Raw genomic sequence first — 16,280 nt, forward strand, 5'->3', positions numbered from 1 at the left:
CATATTTATATAATGTGATGCTAAACAGTCATTAAAATGAAGTAGATCTGTGTGTATCAATCATGACAGTTTAATATCAAGTAGAAAAAAAAGCAATTTGCAAGAGGAGATTTGGTATCATTGCCATTTATGAAAATGTTAAATACAACAAAAATGCAATATATATATATATATATATATTTTAAAGATCTTATTTATTTGAGAGACAGAAAGCAAGAAACAGAGCACAAGTGGAGGGGGAGGGGCGAAGGAGAGGGAGGAAACAGACTCCCCGTTGAGTGGGTAGCCCAATGCGGGACTTGATCCCAGGACCCTGGGATCATGACTTGAGCCAAAGACAGATGCTTAAATGACTTAGTCACCCAGGTGCCCCAGTGCAATATATTTTTAATTCATACATAGCAGAATAAAAGTATGGACAGGAGAAATACACACCAGTTTCAGAGTGAGAATTACCCAGGTGTGGAAAGAGATTAATAGAATGCTTAATAGTGTCTATAATTTTTATTGTGCTTGAAATATTTCATAGTTTAAAAAAATTAAAAAACTTAAAATTACTTCCTTTTCATACTCATAAATATTTCACTGAATTAAATAGCTAACTTTTCCAGTGTTATCAACTGACCACATTAAACCCTGTTTTGTTACCACCCTATTACACTTTGCAAAAAGTTAAACAGCTATCTTGTTTATGCATTATCTGTTGACTTTAGCAAGCCTACAAACAAAAAACTTTTTTACTAACCTTCTATTCATGATAGCACAATCACAGAAAGGAAAAAAATCTTATTGCTGCATAAAGTTTTTTTTTTTTAATGACCTCATTCCATATTGAAGCAGTGAAAAGAAAATTGAATTTCACAAGTTTTTTTAAATGATGTAGTTTATATTCATGACATCTATTCTTTAGCAAACAAAATCAAAAGAAATTCTCTAGTGTAAGTTTGTTAAACATTAAATTTATTGAATATTAGCTTGGCTTTTAAAAGTCTTATTAATTTAATTTTAAAATACTTTTCATTTATTTGTTTATGCCAGTTAAGTTCAGACTGGAACATTTCTTCATCTCAGGGAATGGTTCCCTAGTACCTCATCCTCATATCCAAAATACGTACACTAAGTCTTGGAGCTAGATGTATAATTCATTTTCTGGATAGTTGAAAACCTAAGAAACCAAAGGGAAGAAAGATTTTACAAGATGAGGAAGTTATCAGATATTTTACGTTCCAAAAGTTCTTTTATTATAGAAGCATTAACTAGAAGTTCCTGGAATAAGAATTCTATTCCACTCAAGTATTTTGCATTCCATTACAGTATTTACTTATAGAAAATCTTGGAGTGACGATCCTTTAGCATAGAAATTTGAGGCAGAGCTATAAGAATTAGAAATGAAGATTAACTGTCTCTGACATTGAGGTAATGGAGAAATTTTCCCATTCACCAAAATACAATATTTTTCAAAAATTTCCTTGTGACATAAAATGAATGACATCTACTTTAAAAAAACATTACTGTTCAGTGTTTTAAGGCTATAATTTAAGAAACCTAGATCTTCTTTAGGTTTTTCTGTTATTCAGCTTACTTTATAAGTCTAGCAGATCTGAATTATTTTAATGGGGCTTTGAAAAATGTTTGGTTCCATTTATTTCCAGATATCTTGGTTACATTAAGCATCTTCAAACATCTGAAATTTGTTAATAAATTTTATATGCCCTATTTCCTTTTAAGTACTTCACATGTCTGAATTAACAAATAAAACCTTCCTGGAAAAGTAAATTACTCACAAATATAATAAACTAACTTTATAAATAGGATGAGCCATAAGTTGTCTTAAATATTCCAGTGCTGTTTATAAATTTAAGATTAAAATCATAGGTATCAATCAATTAATTAAGTCATTATACACTCTAAATAGAAGTCAAAGGCTGTCTGATAATCCCTGACACCCGCAGTCTTTTCTCCCACTCTTACTACTAATAGCAACACCCATCTTCCCAGCACTGGTAATTTGGGAGCATCTCCTATCCTTACTCTAGCTTCTCATGCTACCATCTTGAGAAATCCTATCTTATTCTTTAATTCAAAGATCGTATCTCACTTCTGTGACAATGACACAGTTATTTGAGTTGGCTTAGGGTAACTACTTCTGTTTCTGTGTTTGCCATAATATGGTTAAATCTTGCTTTAGTTTCTTGTTAGAACCAAGACCATAGAGACTGGAGACTTTCCAATTCTATTTTTGCTGGTAGTAAATGAATATAATGATGATCATGATTTTTAAAAGGCACTCTGATGCTCATGATGATAAATACCCTTGAAAACTTTACAGTAGGATATGTATTTGCTTGTGTTCTAGGAAAGTAGGATAGATAGAGCAATATTTCATTCATTTGCTCACTTATTTTACAAAAGGCCACAGAAGGAGAGGAAAAAGCAAGTAGAAAATATCAGTGAGCAATGGAAAAACAAGGCATTAACTAGAAAAAATTGAAACCGAGAAAAAAATTAAGGTTGACCTCATACTACCTCACATACTTTCTTGTCATTTGTGGGGTGAGTCAGTATCTTTTAAAATATAAATTCTAGAGGTAAATATATTTCAACTTCCACACTACTTCTGATTATTTGGTAGTGCTGTCTGGGTGTGAGGTTGAAAATAATTCTGAAACATGTTCAGTCTCAGTGGAAAAGAGTATCACATTGGCGAGCAGTGTCTGTCACTGACATTGGAAGGGAAGCATACATGCCTTTTTTGCAGTTCTCTACAGGCTTTGGAGGACAATCTAGAAATGTTCCAATATGGAGGCAAATGAGGATGTGTTGAGAGCAGACTATATAGATGTAAGGGGTTTCTGGGAATAGCACACAGCCTAAGCTTGAATGTGGTTATTGTCAATCAAGGTAGTCTGGCCGGAAGTAATGGAGATGCAGATGCAGAGCCTACTGTCACCAGGCCAGACTCTATAGTGGAGAGAGGCAGGTTGGGCGGGCATGGTGCCAAGACAAGGGCTCAGGAAATAAGATAAAAGCCCAGTTATTGGGTCTGAGAGATAAAGTGAGGCCTTGGTTTTAAACAAGGCAACAATCTAAGAACTATGATGAAAGGTCAGAGATGAACAACAGTAAGTCTTACTTGATGCTGAACTGATGCACTACTGACCCAGAGTGATATAAATCCCCGCATCATAGCCTGGAACCAAAATGAGGAGGTAGTTGGGAGATAGGGTCAGCTATGTAAATTCTGTCACAGAGAGGATATCCATCAGTTCCTCACACGCTCATTCATTTGCCTTTTCGCTTACACCAGCATCTCTTTTATTAGAGCTTATACTCAAGGCTGATTCTAATCCACCATGAAGGATTTAGAGCTATGGAAAACCTAAGTTAGAAGTGTGATGTTCTTAGTATGTTTATCGTGGGACATAGTGGTTAGTTTATAGTAGTATAGCACAGGTAATAGGTTAAAAATCATTTCTGCGGGCTCACTTGGGATCATAAATTCCAGATACAGTTTTATTTGTGTGGGTGGGAAACTCCATTTTCATGATCTAAGCCCATGATGTTCATACCATCTATTTGTAAATGAAGAATGCCTCTGTCACTCATCAGATTGTTGCTTTGACAGCATATGTATAGAAGACAGGCAGGTATATTTTTTAAATGGAAGGAAAGACCAAGCTGTATAATCCTAAACTGAATAATTTGTGTTAGAAAGCAAACATCATTAATCCACTTCCACTAATTTGAATTTCTGATCGCCAAGTTGGAGCCAGTTAAGGTGTTATTTTATCTATTTAAGAAAACTTGATAATCCAGTTAAACAATTAAACAAGATTTGTTAGGTATACTAAATCCATTTTAAAAAGCAAATCATTTTAAGTTCTTGTCCTGTAAAATGTTGTAATACATGAATACTGCTAATTACATGTAAGTTTTATTAAATGAGATAAACAGATATTCATCTTCACAGGTACTTTTGAAGTTTATATTTCAAAATTTTTATTATTTGGATTTCACGGCTCAAGACTGAGCTTCCTTAATTGGTTGTCTTGAGATAGAAAGAGAGGAAAAAGGAGAGAAAGAGAGAGAGTTTGTGTGTATAAGTGCCAAAAGATATTTAGAAATCACAGAAAGCTTTGACTTCATCATTCTCTCCTCCCGGCCCCATCAGGTTCTTACCAAGCCTTGCAAGGTCAGCATTAGAAAAAAACTTGGCAGATGCTGCAATAGAAATAAGTACTGATAATCATCAGGAACCAGAACTGGAGGATTACAAATGTAAGTATTGACTTGTTTCTTTTTTTAGTGAAATAATTATTATCAAACATTTGTATGATTATTTTAATTTCAATAAAAAGTGGTTTTGTTTTCCATCTACTTTGTTTTATGTATTGGGTTGAAGAAATCAATCTTTTATTTATTAATTTTTAAATTGAAACCCACCTCCAAATTAAATTTTAGAATATTTCCTTTATTTGCCTGGGTGGTTCAGTTGGTTAAGCATCTGCCTTCGGCTCAGGTCATGATCCCTGGGTCCTGGGATCATCCCTACTTAGCAGGGAGTCTGCTTCCCCTCTCCCACTACCCCTCCCCCATGCTCGTGCACGTGTGCACGCACTCTCAAATAAATAAAATCTTAAAAAAAAAATTTTCCTTTATTTCAGTGCATACCAGATACAGGTCCTCCTCCAAAGAGTCACAATTGACACAAACATTCAAGGCTCTGAGAATTGCTGCTCTAAAGAAACTTGAATGATTTGGTTTTACCTTTTTTTTTTTTTCCAAATATATTTCACCATAGAATCTAGAATTCTGCTTTCTTTGCACGGCATTTACATTTTGAGAACCACTAGTTCTGTGGGATTTGTTCAGGAAACTATTCTAAGTTGATGTAAAATAAAATAATATTCAGAGTACCATTTCATGCCTTCCTACGCCTTCCATTTCTATTCATACTGTCTTTTGTCATACTTTTCTTCTGGATAACTTTGGGAAGGTTTAGCTCTTCCTATAGAAGTTCCCTATTCTTCAATTAGAGCACAACAAAAGTTTCTCTAGTTTTTGAGATAAGTACCTATTCTATCAAAAATCCAATGTGGGACCCCCTCTCTAATGAGCACTTATTATGGCTCTCTTTGTGGTAGGTGTTTTTAATAGTTGGGGCTACTGAGACAAGAATTTGGTGTTAAATGACATGACTTTTTTTTTTAAGATTTTATTTATTTATTTGACAGAGAGACAGAGAGCACAAGTAGGCATAGCGGCAGGCAGAGGGAGAAGCAGGCTCCCTGCCGAGCAGGGAGCCAGACATGGGGCTTGATCCCAGGACCCTGGGATCATGACCCAAGCCAAAGGCAGCCGCTTAACCAGCTGAGCCACCCAGGTGTCCCTGAGATGACTATTTTAAGAGTAAAATTAAAAATTCCACCTACTGATGGATCTGGGTCCAGATATGCAGAGCCAGTTCAAAGAGACAGAACAACTCTGGGACCTATTGACTCGTAATGTTACTTGACTGAATCTCTTAACATATCCAAAGACGGGGCGCCTGGGTGGCTCAGTTGGTTAAGCGACTGCCTTCGGCTCAGGTCATGATCCTGGAGTCCCGGGATCGAGTCCCGCATCGGGCTCCCTGCTCAGCAGGGAGTCTGCTGCTCCCTCTGACCCTCTTTCCTCTCGTGCTCTCTCTCAAATAAATAAATAAAAATCTTTAAAAAAAAAAAAAAAACATATCCAAAGATGAACTGAGTTGTTCTGACAGTAGATTGTTCAGTCTTGGTAACGGGCCAGTGTCAGCAGTTCCCGTCTAAGCCTTGCGTAGGGGATAAGGAACCCAAGAGACTGTTGACTCATCTGGTTCCCTTTATCTCTTGAGGAGAATTCATTTAATGTACTCTCCTTGTTCAGAGGACAAGGTTCACCAAATAACCTGATGAGGATTTGGCTTTCTGTGTAGTTCTCCCTCAGATAATATGCTGGTATGGCAACCAGTGTATCATAGGGTCCATATGAAAGGTGCAGCTTTCATTACACTGTAGTATTTTCAATTCTTGTTTTATATATCAGAATTTATATATAGATCAGAATATATGTCTTCTGTCTCTGTCTCTCTGTCCCGAGAGTCAGGTTTGCAGTCAGTTGACATGACAAAATTAGGTTTTGAGTCTACCAGACTAAGAACCTTGATGAATGGACTAAAATACTGCCATCCTATGAGATTTCTTAGCAGACAGCTAGCAGGTTTCCCCCAGGGAAGTAGAAGCATCACCATCCTCTGAGTGCATTTCCCTTTTCAAGCTTGAAATTTTAACAATAAACATTAGATGAGTGAATTAAATTGTCCCGAAGCCCTAAATCTACTGAACAGATGTGTTCCATAAACTAAACCATAGATGATATCAGATGCTACTTGAATCTGAAATTTTGTTTGTCATCTTAACATATAAGCATATAGTAAAATTCCTGCCACAATCCTGGTCTTTGTCTGTACAGTTTTATATTGGGTCTGTTTCAGAGACCCTGCTGGTAGTAAATAAACAGTAGATTCTCAGCGTGACAGCTTATAGGTTTTCTTCCCTGTGGAACTTGTAAATAAAAGGGAAATGGCAAGGATCTGTTGGAGGGAGAGGTCTTCTGTGCTTTGGCAAATGTGTAGCACTGAACACTGATTAAACAGGGTGACAGTTTAATTATTTTTAGCTCAAAATCGTTTGTGGTACTGCAGAACGCCAATGTTGCTCTTCTCCACTTGTCTTTCAAAATGCTTTAGCACAAAAGGGCAGTTTTCTTATTTGAAGGGTGGCAGGGTGGGAAGGTGGTAGATGGGTCAGTTGTTTAAGACATCATGATAATCTGTCTGCTTGCTTGGGTATTTCCACAGGATGGAGTATTATTTGGAGTCAAAGGATTAAACATACCCCATTTGGCAGAAAGAATATTAGACTATACTAAGTTCTATTTTTAGCTCTGCCCATGTTAGCTGGGTGGTTGTAAGCAAATTACTTAATTTATGTCCTTAGCTTCCTCATAGTTCTTGTCTCATTGTTGAGAATTACATGAAATTATATGAGAAAACAATGAAGCTTCTGGTTTAAGATCTGGCCCATAGAAGGTCCTCAATAAATGATAGTTTCTGTTGTGATCATCAGTACTATTATAACAACTACTACCATTAATGTTATGACTATTAACCATGGAGAGAATGCATATGAGATGTGTTCCTTGACTTCAGATTTATTATTGGGTTTGCTGGCTGTCAGGAGCTCATATTCTATTCTAGGCCAACTGTTTAAAGCAAATAGATGACACAGTAGTAATCATCAGAGAATAGCTGTGTAACACCTGGGGTGCTTATTTGAAAATACAGAATTCCTAGACCATCCCTGGAGATCATAATTTCAGAGGTCTGGGGTAGTTGATTAATCAGTATTTTTTACTAGAATTCCAGGGGGTTCTCACTTGGAGTTTTTCAATGGGTGGGTCCCCAAAAATGATATTCAGAGTACTTCAGAGCTTTTGAATGTATATTTTGTTTGTTTTATGTGTTATAGTCTCTGACAAAACAAGTTCATGGAGGTGAGTTCTGGGTTGGGGGGGTGGTTCTTCTCTAATTTTATCTCTATGTTGTTTGCTAACATGCATTATTTTATATAAAATTAGTTATCTTTTAGAACATTTTAGGCATTTTATGTAGAGCTATTATATTTTATTACCACCTTCAAACTTACTTCTTTTAGATGTTAAATTGAAATTCCTTAATGAGCCCATAAGATATTAAAGATGCTATGTTGTGTTATGTTCACATTGGACTTGGCTTCTCTGAGCACAGTGCTATGAGTAATTCTTTACCCTGTGTGAAATGTTTAGGTGAAATAGCATCTGGATCCCTGAGGATTGGGGCTGTTAGTGCACCGATCTATAATGCCCATGAGAAAATGAAAGTGCCTGATGTTCTGTTCTATGACAACATTCAGGTAAGATCATTGCTTTGCATTTATGGATAAATCTCCTCTTACATTGTGGTAATTAACTCCACAGTGAAACTGATGTTTAATTTTTTTTGTAATTTGCTAAGTTCAATTTAGATGATGCCAAATGAAGTGTTGACACATCTTTTATTAAGGCATGGTAAACTTTTAAATTATTTCCCAAGACACTTGAAAATTGGAAGAGTTACTACTGTGATTAGGGTAATATATTTTATATGTGCACATACACTAGACTCCAGGTAAGTAAAATGAATATATCACTAAACTAAAAACAAAATGAACTAATACTCATCCTCTCTTTTGCTTTCATGTTAAATTATTTCGTATTTCAAAGAGGATGTATCCTGTGCATTCTTTTCTACATATTCCTTTCCTTTTCCTGAAAATTCCTAATATTTTTCTCTTGTTCACTTTTCCTTTTTTTTTCCTTTTTAAGGGAGGAAAGTAGATAATTTCTCACTTGTAAACTAACCAATAATTATGGATCTTCCACTAAGACACAGAAATAAGTGTATATCCAGAAAGCTTTTCTATAGATGTTCACTTTAATAAGAATGTTTTCCAGAGAAAATTACCCATAATGTAGGAGTTTTTTCTTTTCCAGATTTTATGTTAAGTGGTTATATATTTATTTTATGAAAAGAAACATACTTAAGTTTTTCTCTAATATTTGGTCCTTAATCTGAATGTAAATAATAACCTTACATTATGTTAGAAGAACTTCTACTTACTATTTTTTTTAAAGATTTATTTATTTACTTTGAGAGAGAGAGAGAACACATGAGCGGAGGGGGCAGAGGGAGAGGAAAAAAGAATCCCAAGCAGACTCCTCGCTGAGTGCACTACCCCACCTGGGGCTCGATCTCACGACCCTAAGAGCATAACCTGAGCTGAAACCAAGAGTTGGACACTTAACTGACTGTACCACCCAGGGGCCCCACTTCTTACTATTTTTACTATATTAAGGAGTTAGAAAAATTAAGCTTTTTATCTGCCATTTCCCAATCATATTTGTTGTTCAGTGAGTACCATAATTTATATCCCTACATTATATTAACAATATAGAAGGTATCTAGGTAAATTCATCTTTCTCAATAAAAATCTTGATCCAATATTTTGAAATCTGTCAAAACTGTAATTACTACCTATGAAATAGGCAAAGATATAACCTGGATTTGTTTTGTATCCATTCTATAGCCCACTAACTAATGTAAGTTTTACTTCTCTTCCAGAGCATTAATGCTCTTACACAAGCAGTGGACAAATGATCAGACAATAAATTTACCTTTAAGACACAAAGAAGGAAAACAATCTTGCCTATCAAAGAAAGACAAAAACATGATTGTAAGGAAAACAGACTATTTCCAAGCACTGATGGTATCGTGTTCTGCCCATGTAGTGGAAAGGAATAAAGCAAAAAGAACCAGGAAACTTTGTTATAAGAGACAATTTGAAAAACTCCATGGTAGCAAAGGTTGAAAAGACCTCCCAGCATTTGAGAACATAGGAAATTCAGTAGCAGGGAGGGCCATTGTGCCCTTGAACACAGTGTCTGTTGCCATGGTGTTTGTGACATGGACAGTGAGGACCGCAGGGCTGCTGTGAACTTTACACAGTGGCCCTGAGGGACTTGCTGTAGCCTGTCTCCAGATGTACCTTTGCTTCATAAAGCATTATGAATTAACCACTAATGAAAAATTTTAGCTGTACCAATTCAAGGAACCATGGCTTTGGATTACATTGGCTTATGTTGCATATGATTTCCTTTTAGTCTGTACTTCCTTTTGAAGCAGTAGTCTTTGGTGTCTCTTGAATATTTAGGGGCTTCTCTACCATCTCTTCTATGTCCTGTGGTCCCCTTGCCACATGGTATTGAAATCGATTTTTTAAATGTGTTTTCCACACCACTAAAGTCTGTTTTTCTTTATTTTGAGTCTTCAGCAAATAGCATATGCTTGGCAGATAGTGAATGCTGAGCAAGTATGTGGTGAGTGGATTAATAAAGAAGGAGTAAAATTTTGAATGTTCATAATGAGGCTATTGTTTTATTAAATCTGTCATTAAAGAATGTTATAGTAGTAAGGAGAAATTGGAGGAAGAGAATGCAATAGCCTCTTTAACCCCAAGGAACTTTAGTTCTGAAAAAATGTTTAAAATATCTACCATGTATCAAGCCTTGTTCTAAGGTATTTGGATAAAGGGATTAAAATATGCACCCATGCACACATAACAGTTGTGTAGCTCCAGGGCTCTGTCAAGGGAGAAAGACAAGAAAGTACACATGATTACTGTACAGTGTGGTGGAAGTACACACAGGTTACTATGGTAGCACTGATGAGATGATTGTCCCAGATTGGAATGATCATGGAAAATGAGCTAACCAGGCAAAGTTGACTCTCTCAGGCAGAGAGACTAGCATTTGCAGAGACTTGGCTATGTGACAGACTAGTTCATTTAGGAAGCTACATATAATTAATTATCACTGGCACAGAGCTGAGGTTGCAAATGCAAGAGTGACCAGCGATGAGGCCAGTGGGTTAGGGAAGGGTCAGAGCATCTTGACCTTGCTAATTAAGGAATCTGGACGCTATTCAGAAGAAGTGAGGAAGCCATTGATAGATGCTAAGCACATTTCCGCTTGCTAACTTTGCATTCGCTCTTTAATGTTGTCTATGAGTTGGAACCAAGGCAGAGAGAGACTTGCTGTTGCAGTAGTCTAAGTACAAGTTATGAAGGATCTGAATGGGGGGGGTGACAGCAGGTTTAGAGTGGAGAGGACACATAGCAGGGCTGTTTAGGCGGTGGGTAGAGTTGGTGGAACTATGTGTAAAGGGAAGATTTTGAAAGCCAAGATTCTTCCTCAGGGAGCACATAGTCTGATGGAAGAGTAAACAGAAGAGAAAAGAGAAAATTATTCTAAATTTTTGACTGAATATAATGTTGGAGGAGAGTGACAGGAAATGAGGCCAAGACTAAATTAGGAAGCTAGGAGGGGGAGGGGAGTCCCGGGGGGAGGCTAATGGTGAAGGTGAAGGGAGTTGAGAAGGATAGACTTCCAGTTACAAGTTAAAGTAGTCATGGGGATGTAATGTACAGCATGGGGAATATAATCAATAATATCATATCAACTTTGCAAGGTGGCAATGGTGGTGATCATTTCACACCGTATATAAATGTTGAATCATATTGCACAACCTGAAACTAATTTAACATTATAATGTCAATTATACCTCAGTAAAAAAATAAGTATCCTTTAGCAAAAAAAAAAAAAAAAAAGGAAGGCGGGATGAACCTTTGTTTCAAAGGTATTAAGAGTCATCTAAGGAATTTTGAAAAAAGAAGTGACATGATTTTGAACGAAGAAGCAACTGTCAGTTATTTAAAGAGCACATTGCCTCAAGCAGAGACTGAAGTTAGAGAAGCCAAGTTGGCTGATAAAAATCTAGGCCAGAGATGCAAAATCCTAAATGAAAACTGGGGATAGAAGGAGGGGATAGATACCGTTGACTTTTGGGTGGCTGAATGGCTTAGACGTGGTGTCTCACTGGCTCCTGGTAAGGGAAAAGTGAAGTGTGCAGGAAGATGATGGTAGAGGTTTGGTCAGGTGGTAGGAAATGATGCTATTAATGGGGATAAAAGATACAGGATAAAGAATGAAGTTGATAAGAAAATAATGAGACAAGTTTTGGATACGTTGAGTTTGAAGAAACTGGGAAATAACCATGTACATAGTTTGATAGTTGTTCAGAATATGAGGCTGGAGTTGAAGAGGAAAGTTTTACTATTGAAGATCAGCATAGAATTGGGAACTGAAGCAATGGAATGGAGGAGAGGATTTAGGGAGAGTAGTCTGAAGTAGCTCTTCAAGCACAGACTTATGGATACCCAAGTCTCACACAGCCATCCCTCACCCTTGGGTGGGTGCCCAGGTATACGTAGGCACACGCTACTCTGCCCTGAACCTTGACCCCTGAGGAGAGCATGTCAGAAGGTACTGAGAGAGAGCAGATGAAGGAACATGGGGGAAATCAGTTATCTAAGGAATTGTTACAACAAGAAGATCCCACCTAAAAGATTATGGAAATTGTTAGAGAGGTAGGAGGGTTTCAGGAGAGATAGACAATTAACTGGAAGAGGAAACTTTTAAGAAATTGTGCCTCAGCAATCAGACAACAAAAAGAAATAAAAGGCATCTGAATTGGCGAAGAAGTCAAACTCTCACTCGTTGCAGATGATATGATGCTTTATGTGGAAAACCCAAAAGACTCCACCCCAAAACTACTAGAACTCATACAGGAATTCAGTAAAGTGGCAGGATATAAAATCAATGCACAGAAATCAGTTGCATTTCTGTACACCACCACCAAGACAGAAGAAAGAGAAATTAAGGAGTCGATCCCATTTACAATTGCACCCAAAAACAAAAGATACCTAGGAATAAATCTAACCAAAGAGGCAAAGAATCTGTACTCAGAAAACTATAGAATATTCATGAAAGAAATTGAGGAAGACTCGAAGAAATGGAAAAACGTTCCATGCGCATGGATTGGAAGAACAAATATTGTGAAAATGTCTATGCTACCTAGAGCAATCTACACATTTAATGCAATTCCTATCAAAACATCATCAACTTTTTTCAAAGAAATGGGACAAATAGTCCTAAAATTTGTATGGAACCAGAAAACCCCGAATACCCAGAGGAATGTTGAAAAAGAAAAGTAAAGCCAGTGGCATCACAATTCCAGACTTCAAACTCTGTTATAAAGCTGTCATCATCAAGACAGTATGGTACTGGCACAAAAACAGACATAGATCACTGGAATAGAATAGAGAGCCCAGAAATGGACCCTCAGCTCTATGGTCATCTAATCTTTGGCAAAGCAGGGAAGAATGTCCAATGGAAAAAAGACAGTCTCTTCAACAAATGGTGTTGGGAAAATTGGACAGCCCACATGCAGAAGAATGAAACTGCACCATTTTCTTACACCACACACAAAAATAGACTCCAAATGGATGAAAGACCTCAATGTGAGACAGGAATCCATCAAAATCCTTGAGGAGAACACAGGCAGCAACCTCTTCGACCTCAGCCACAGCAGCTTCTTCCTAGAAACATCACCAAAGGCAAGGGAAGCAAGGGCAAAAATGAACTGTTGGGACTTCATCAAGATAAAAAGCTTTTGCACAGCAAAGGAAACAGTCAACAAAACCAAAAGACAACCGACAGAATGGGAGAAGATATTTGCAAATGACCTATCAGATAAAGGGCTAGTATCCAAAATCTATAAAGAACTTATCAAACTCAACACCCAGAGAACAGGTAATCCAATCAAGAAACGGGCAGAAGACATGAACAGACATTTTTGCAAAGAAGACATCTAGATGACCAACAGACACATGAGAAAGTGCTCAACATTACTTGGCATCGGGGAAATACAAATCAAAACCTCAGTGAGATACCACCTCACACCAGTCAGAATGGCTAAAATTAGCAAGTCAGGAAATGACAGATATTGGTGAGATTGCAGAGAAAGGGGAACCCTCCTACACTGTTGGTGGGAATGCGAGCTGGTGCAGCCATTCTGGAAAACAGTATGGAGGTTCCTCAAAAAGTTGAAAATAGAGCTACCCTACAATCCAGCAATTACACTACTGGGTATTTACCCCAAAGATACAAATGTAGTGATCCAAAGGGGCACATGCACCCCAATGTTTATAGCAGCAATGTCCACAATAGCCAAACTATGGAAAGAGCCTAGATGTCCATCAACAGATGAATGGATAAAGAAGATGGGGGTATATATATCTATGATGGAATATTATGCAGCCATCAAAAAAATGCCATCTTGCCATTTGCAATGACATGGATGGAACTAGAGGGTATTATGCTAAGCGAAGTAGGTCAGTCAGAGAAAGACAATTATCATATGACCTCACAATATGAGGAATTTGAGAAACAAGACAGAGGATCATAGGGGAAGGGAGGGAAAAATGAAACAAGATGAAACCAGAGAGGGAGACAAACCATAAGAGACTCTTAATCTCCGGAAATAAACTGAGGGTTGCTGGGGTGGTGGTGGGTGGGAGGGATGGGGTGGCTGGGTGATGGACATTGGGGAGAGTATGTACTAGGGTGAGTGTTGTGACTTGTGTAAGACTGATGAATCACAGACCTGTACCCCTGAAACAAATAATACATTATATGTTAATAAAAAAAATTAAAAAATTATCTGTGGTTGGGGCGCCGGGTGGCTCAGTTGGTCAAGCATCTGCCTTCAGCTCAGGTCATGATCCCAGAGTCCTGGGATGGAACGCCCCCCTCCCCCACGCTCCCTGCTCAGCGGGGAGTCTGCTTCTCCCTCTGCCCCTCCCCCTGCTCCTTCTCCCTCTCCCTTGCTTTCTCTCCCTCTCTCTCTCTCTTTCATTCTCTCAAATAAATAAATAAAATCTTGAAATTGTCTGGGGTACTTAAGTGGGCTAAGAGGTTAAGAGAAGAATTACGTAGGCAGTGACCTTAGCTTCAGCTAATGTTTGTTGATTTGAATAATCTAGTTAGATGGAATGAGGGTGTGAAGTAGGAGAACATGAGTACAGTATAGAAGAATACAACTATATTTTGAATTGTTTTTCAGTATTTACATTGCTTTTTTATCTGGTTATGCAGGTGCTCATTCCAACTTTTTTCTTTTCCTCGTGCAGATTAGCCCCTTTGTTACTAGAAGACTTAAATTGGCACTGACTTTTCATCTTAGCTAGAAGGAAGAGATCTCCAGACCACATCATCACTAGAACCCAGAATAAAGGGGTGTTCTAGGACTCCCTTTTAAGTAGGGTAACCACACACATTGGCTTGCTTAAGATAATCCCTAAAATAGTTCCTGTTTACATTTGTTGTCCATTATTATTAACGAGGTCTCTTTTGAATCTTAAAAATGTTCCAGAGTGGACAATAAATTGACAAGCTCATCCTACTTTGAGCTTTCTTAAAACTCTAGCTCATTGGTGTATCTGAAAACATTTCAAAAAAATTAAAAATACAAAGATAAACATTAGGAAATACCCATCTGTTTTTGAAGGAAAGAAAAAACTTTCTGTTTGTCTAGGAAAGAAACTCTGAAAGGAAGTACAGCTTAATTTGACAAGTTAAACGGGAAATGCTTGAGATGTAAAAAAAAAAAAAAAAAAAAAAAAATCCATAAAACAAGCTAAAAAAAGAAAAGCAAGTAACAAGCTAGAAAAATATCTGCAAACAGTTAATTTGCCTTTTCCACAAATAGGGAGCTTCAATAACTTCAGTCCTTAGGTGGCTGTTACTGTTTTGATATAGAAAACCAAGAGAAAGAAATAGGCATGTTAATTGTTCTGGGATATATTTCTTCCCCCAGCCTCCCCCCACCATGAGCCTTCGTGCCTTACTTATGGTTGTCCTATTTTTCCAGATATAAAAGAGCAATGTAATTTCCTTTGTGGCTGTTGTGAACAATCTTAATCTTGTTCTTTTATTATATTGTGTCCTAACTCATATAAAAATGTGGAAGCTAAATACTATATTTCTAATTCTAAAATTATACATCCTTTGAAGGTAATGGTTAAGACCAAGTTAGTGTAGGGGCGCCTGGGTGGCTCAGTTGGTTAAGCGACTGCCTTCGGCTCAGGTCATGATCCTGGAGTCCCGGGATCGAGTCCCGCATCGGGCTCCCTGCTCAGCGGGGAGTCTGCTTCTCCCTCTGACCCTCTCCCCTCTCATGCTCTCTCTCTATCTCATTCTCTCTCTCAAATAAATAAATAAATAAAATCTTTAAAAAAAAAAAAAAAGACCAAGTTAGTGTAAAATGTTCCATGGAAGTCTCCAGTTATTTTGGAAAGCCTATGTATATTTACATTATTAGCAAGTACTAATTTAAATATAATATTAAATTATAAGCCAACCCTACATAGAGCAATAGTTAAAATATATTTGAATTAAATTATAAAAACTCTTTGAGGTAATGGTGAGTGGCTTTGTCTTCCTTAAGTGGACTACTTGAAGTTTTAAGTACCAGTGATCTAACTAGTTATATAAATTATAACCACAGCATTAATTTTTGTTTTTTTAAAAAATCAAATGGAGTATTGTCTATTATAATAGATGCTTTACTTTCTTTTTTATTCAGTGTATTTAAACTGAAGAAAAAAAAAACAATTTACCCACTTCTCCCACCCCTACCTCCAGCCTCTAGTAACCACCAATATGTTTTCTATATCTATGAGCTTGGATATTTTAATTTTTTTAGTGTATATATATATATATAT

At 37.1% G+C, this 16,280-nt stretch overlaps 1 protein-coding gene across 3 annotated transcripts in view; it reads left to right on the forward strand.

The window, feature by feature from the left end:
* Positions 1-16,280, forward strand: part of VWA8 (von Willebrand factor A domain containing 8) — a 338,064-nt gene that overhangs the window by 130,125 nt on the left and 191,659 nt on the right. For all 3 annotated transcript variants that reach the window (XR_003609736.2, XM_028105773.2, XM_028105791.2), the window contains exons 18-19: positions 4,172-4,278; positions 7,867-7,973. Coding sequence is in view for 2 of the 3 variants with exons in the window: in XM_028105773.2 (XP_027961574.2) it covers positions 4,172-4,278; positions 7,867-7,973 (214 nt within the window). In the remaining variant the exon portion in view is untranslated. The remainder of the gene's footprint in view (positions 1-4,171; positions 4,279-7,866; positions 7,974-16,280) is intronic.

This window comes from Eumetopias jubatus, unplaced genomic scaffold (assembly GCF_037043125.1).
Source record: "Eumetopias jubatus isolate StellerSeaLion01/CBP00866 unplaced genomic scaffold, mEumJub1_p1.0 scaffold_3, whole genome shotgun sequence".
Taxonomy (NCBI): domain Eukaryota; kingdom Metazoa; phylum Chordata; class Mammalia; order Carnivora; family Otariidae; genus Eumetopias; species Eumetopias jubatus.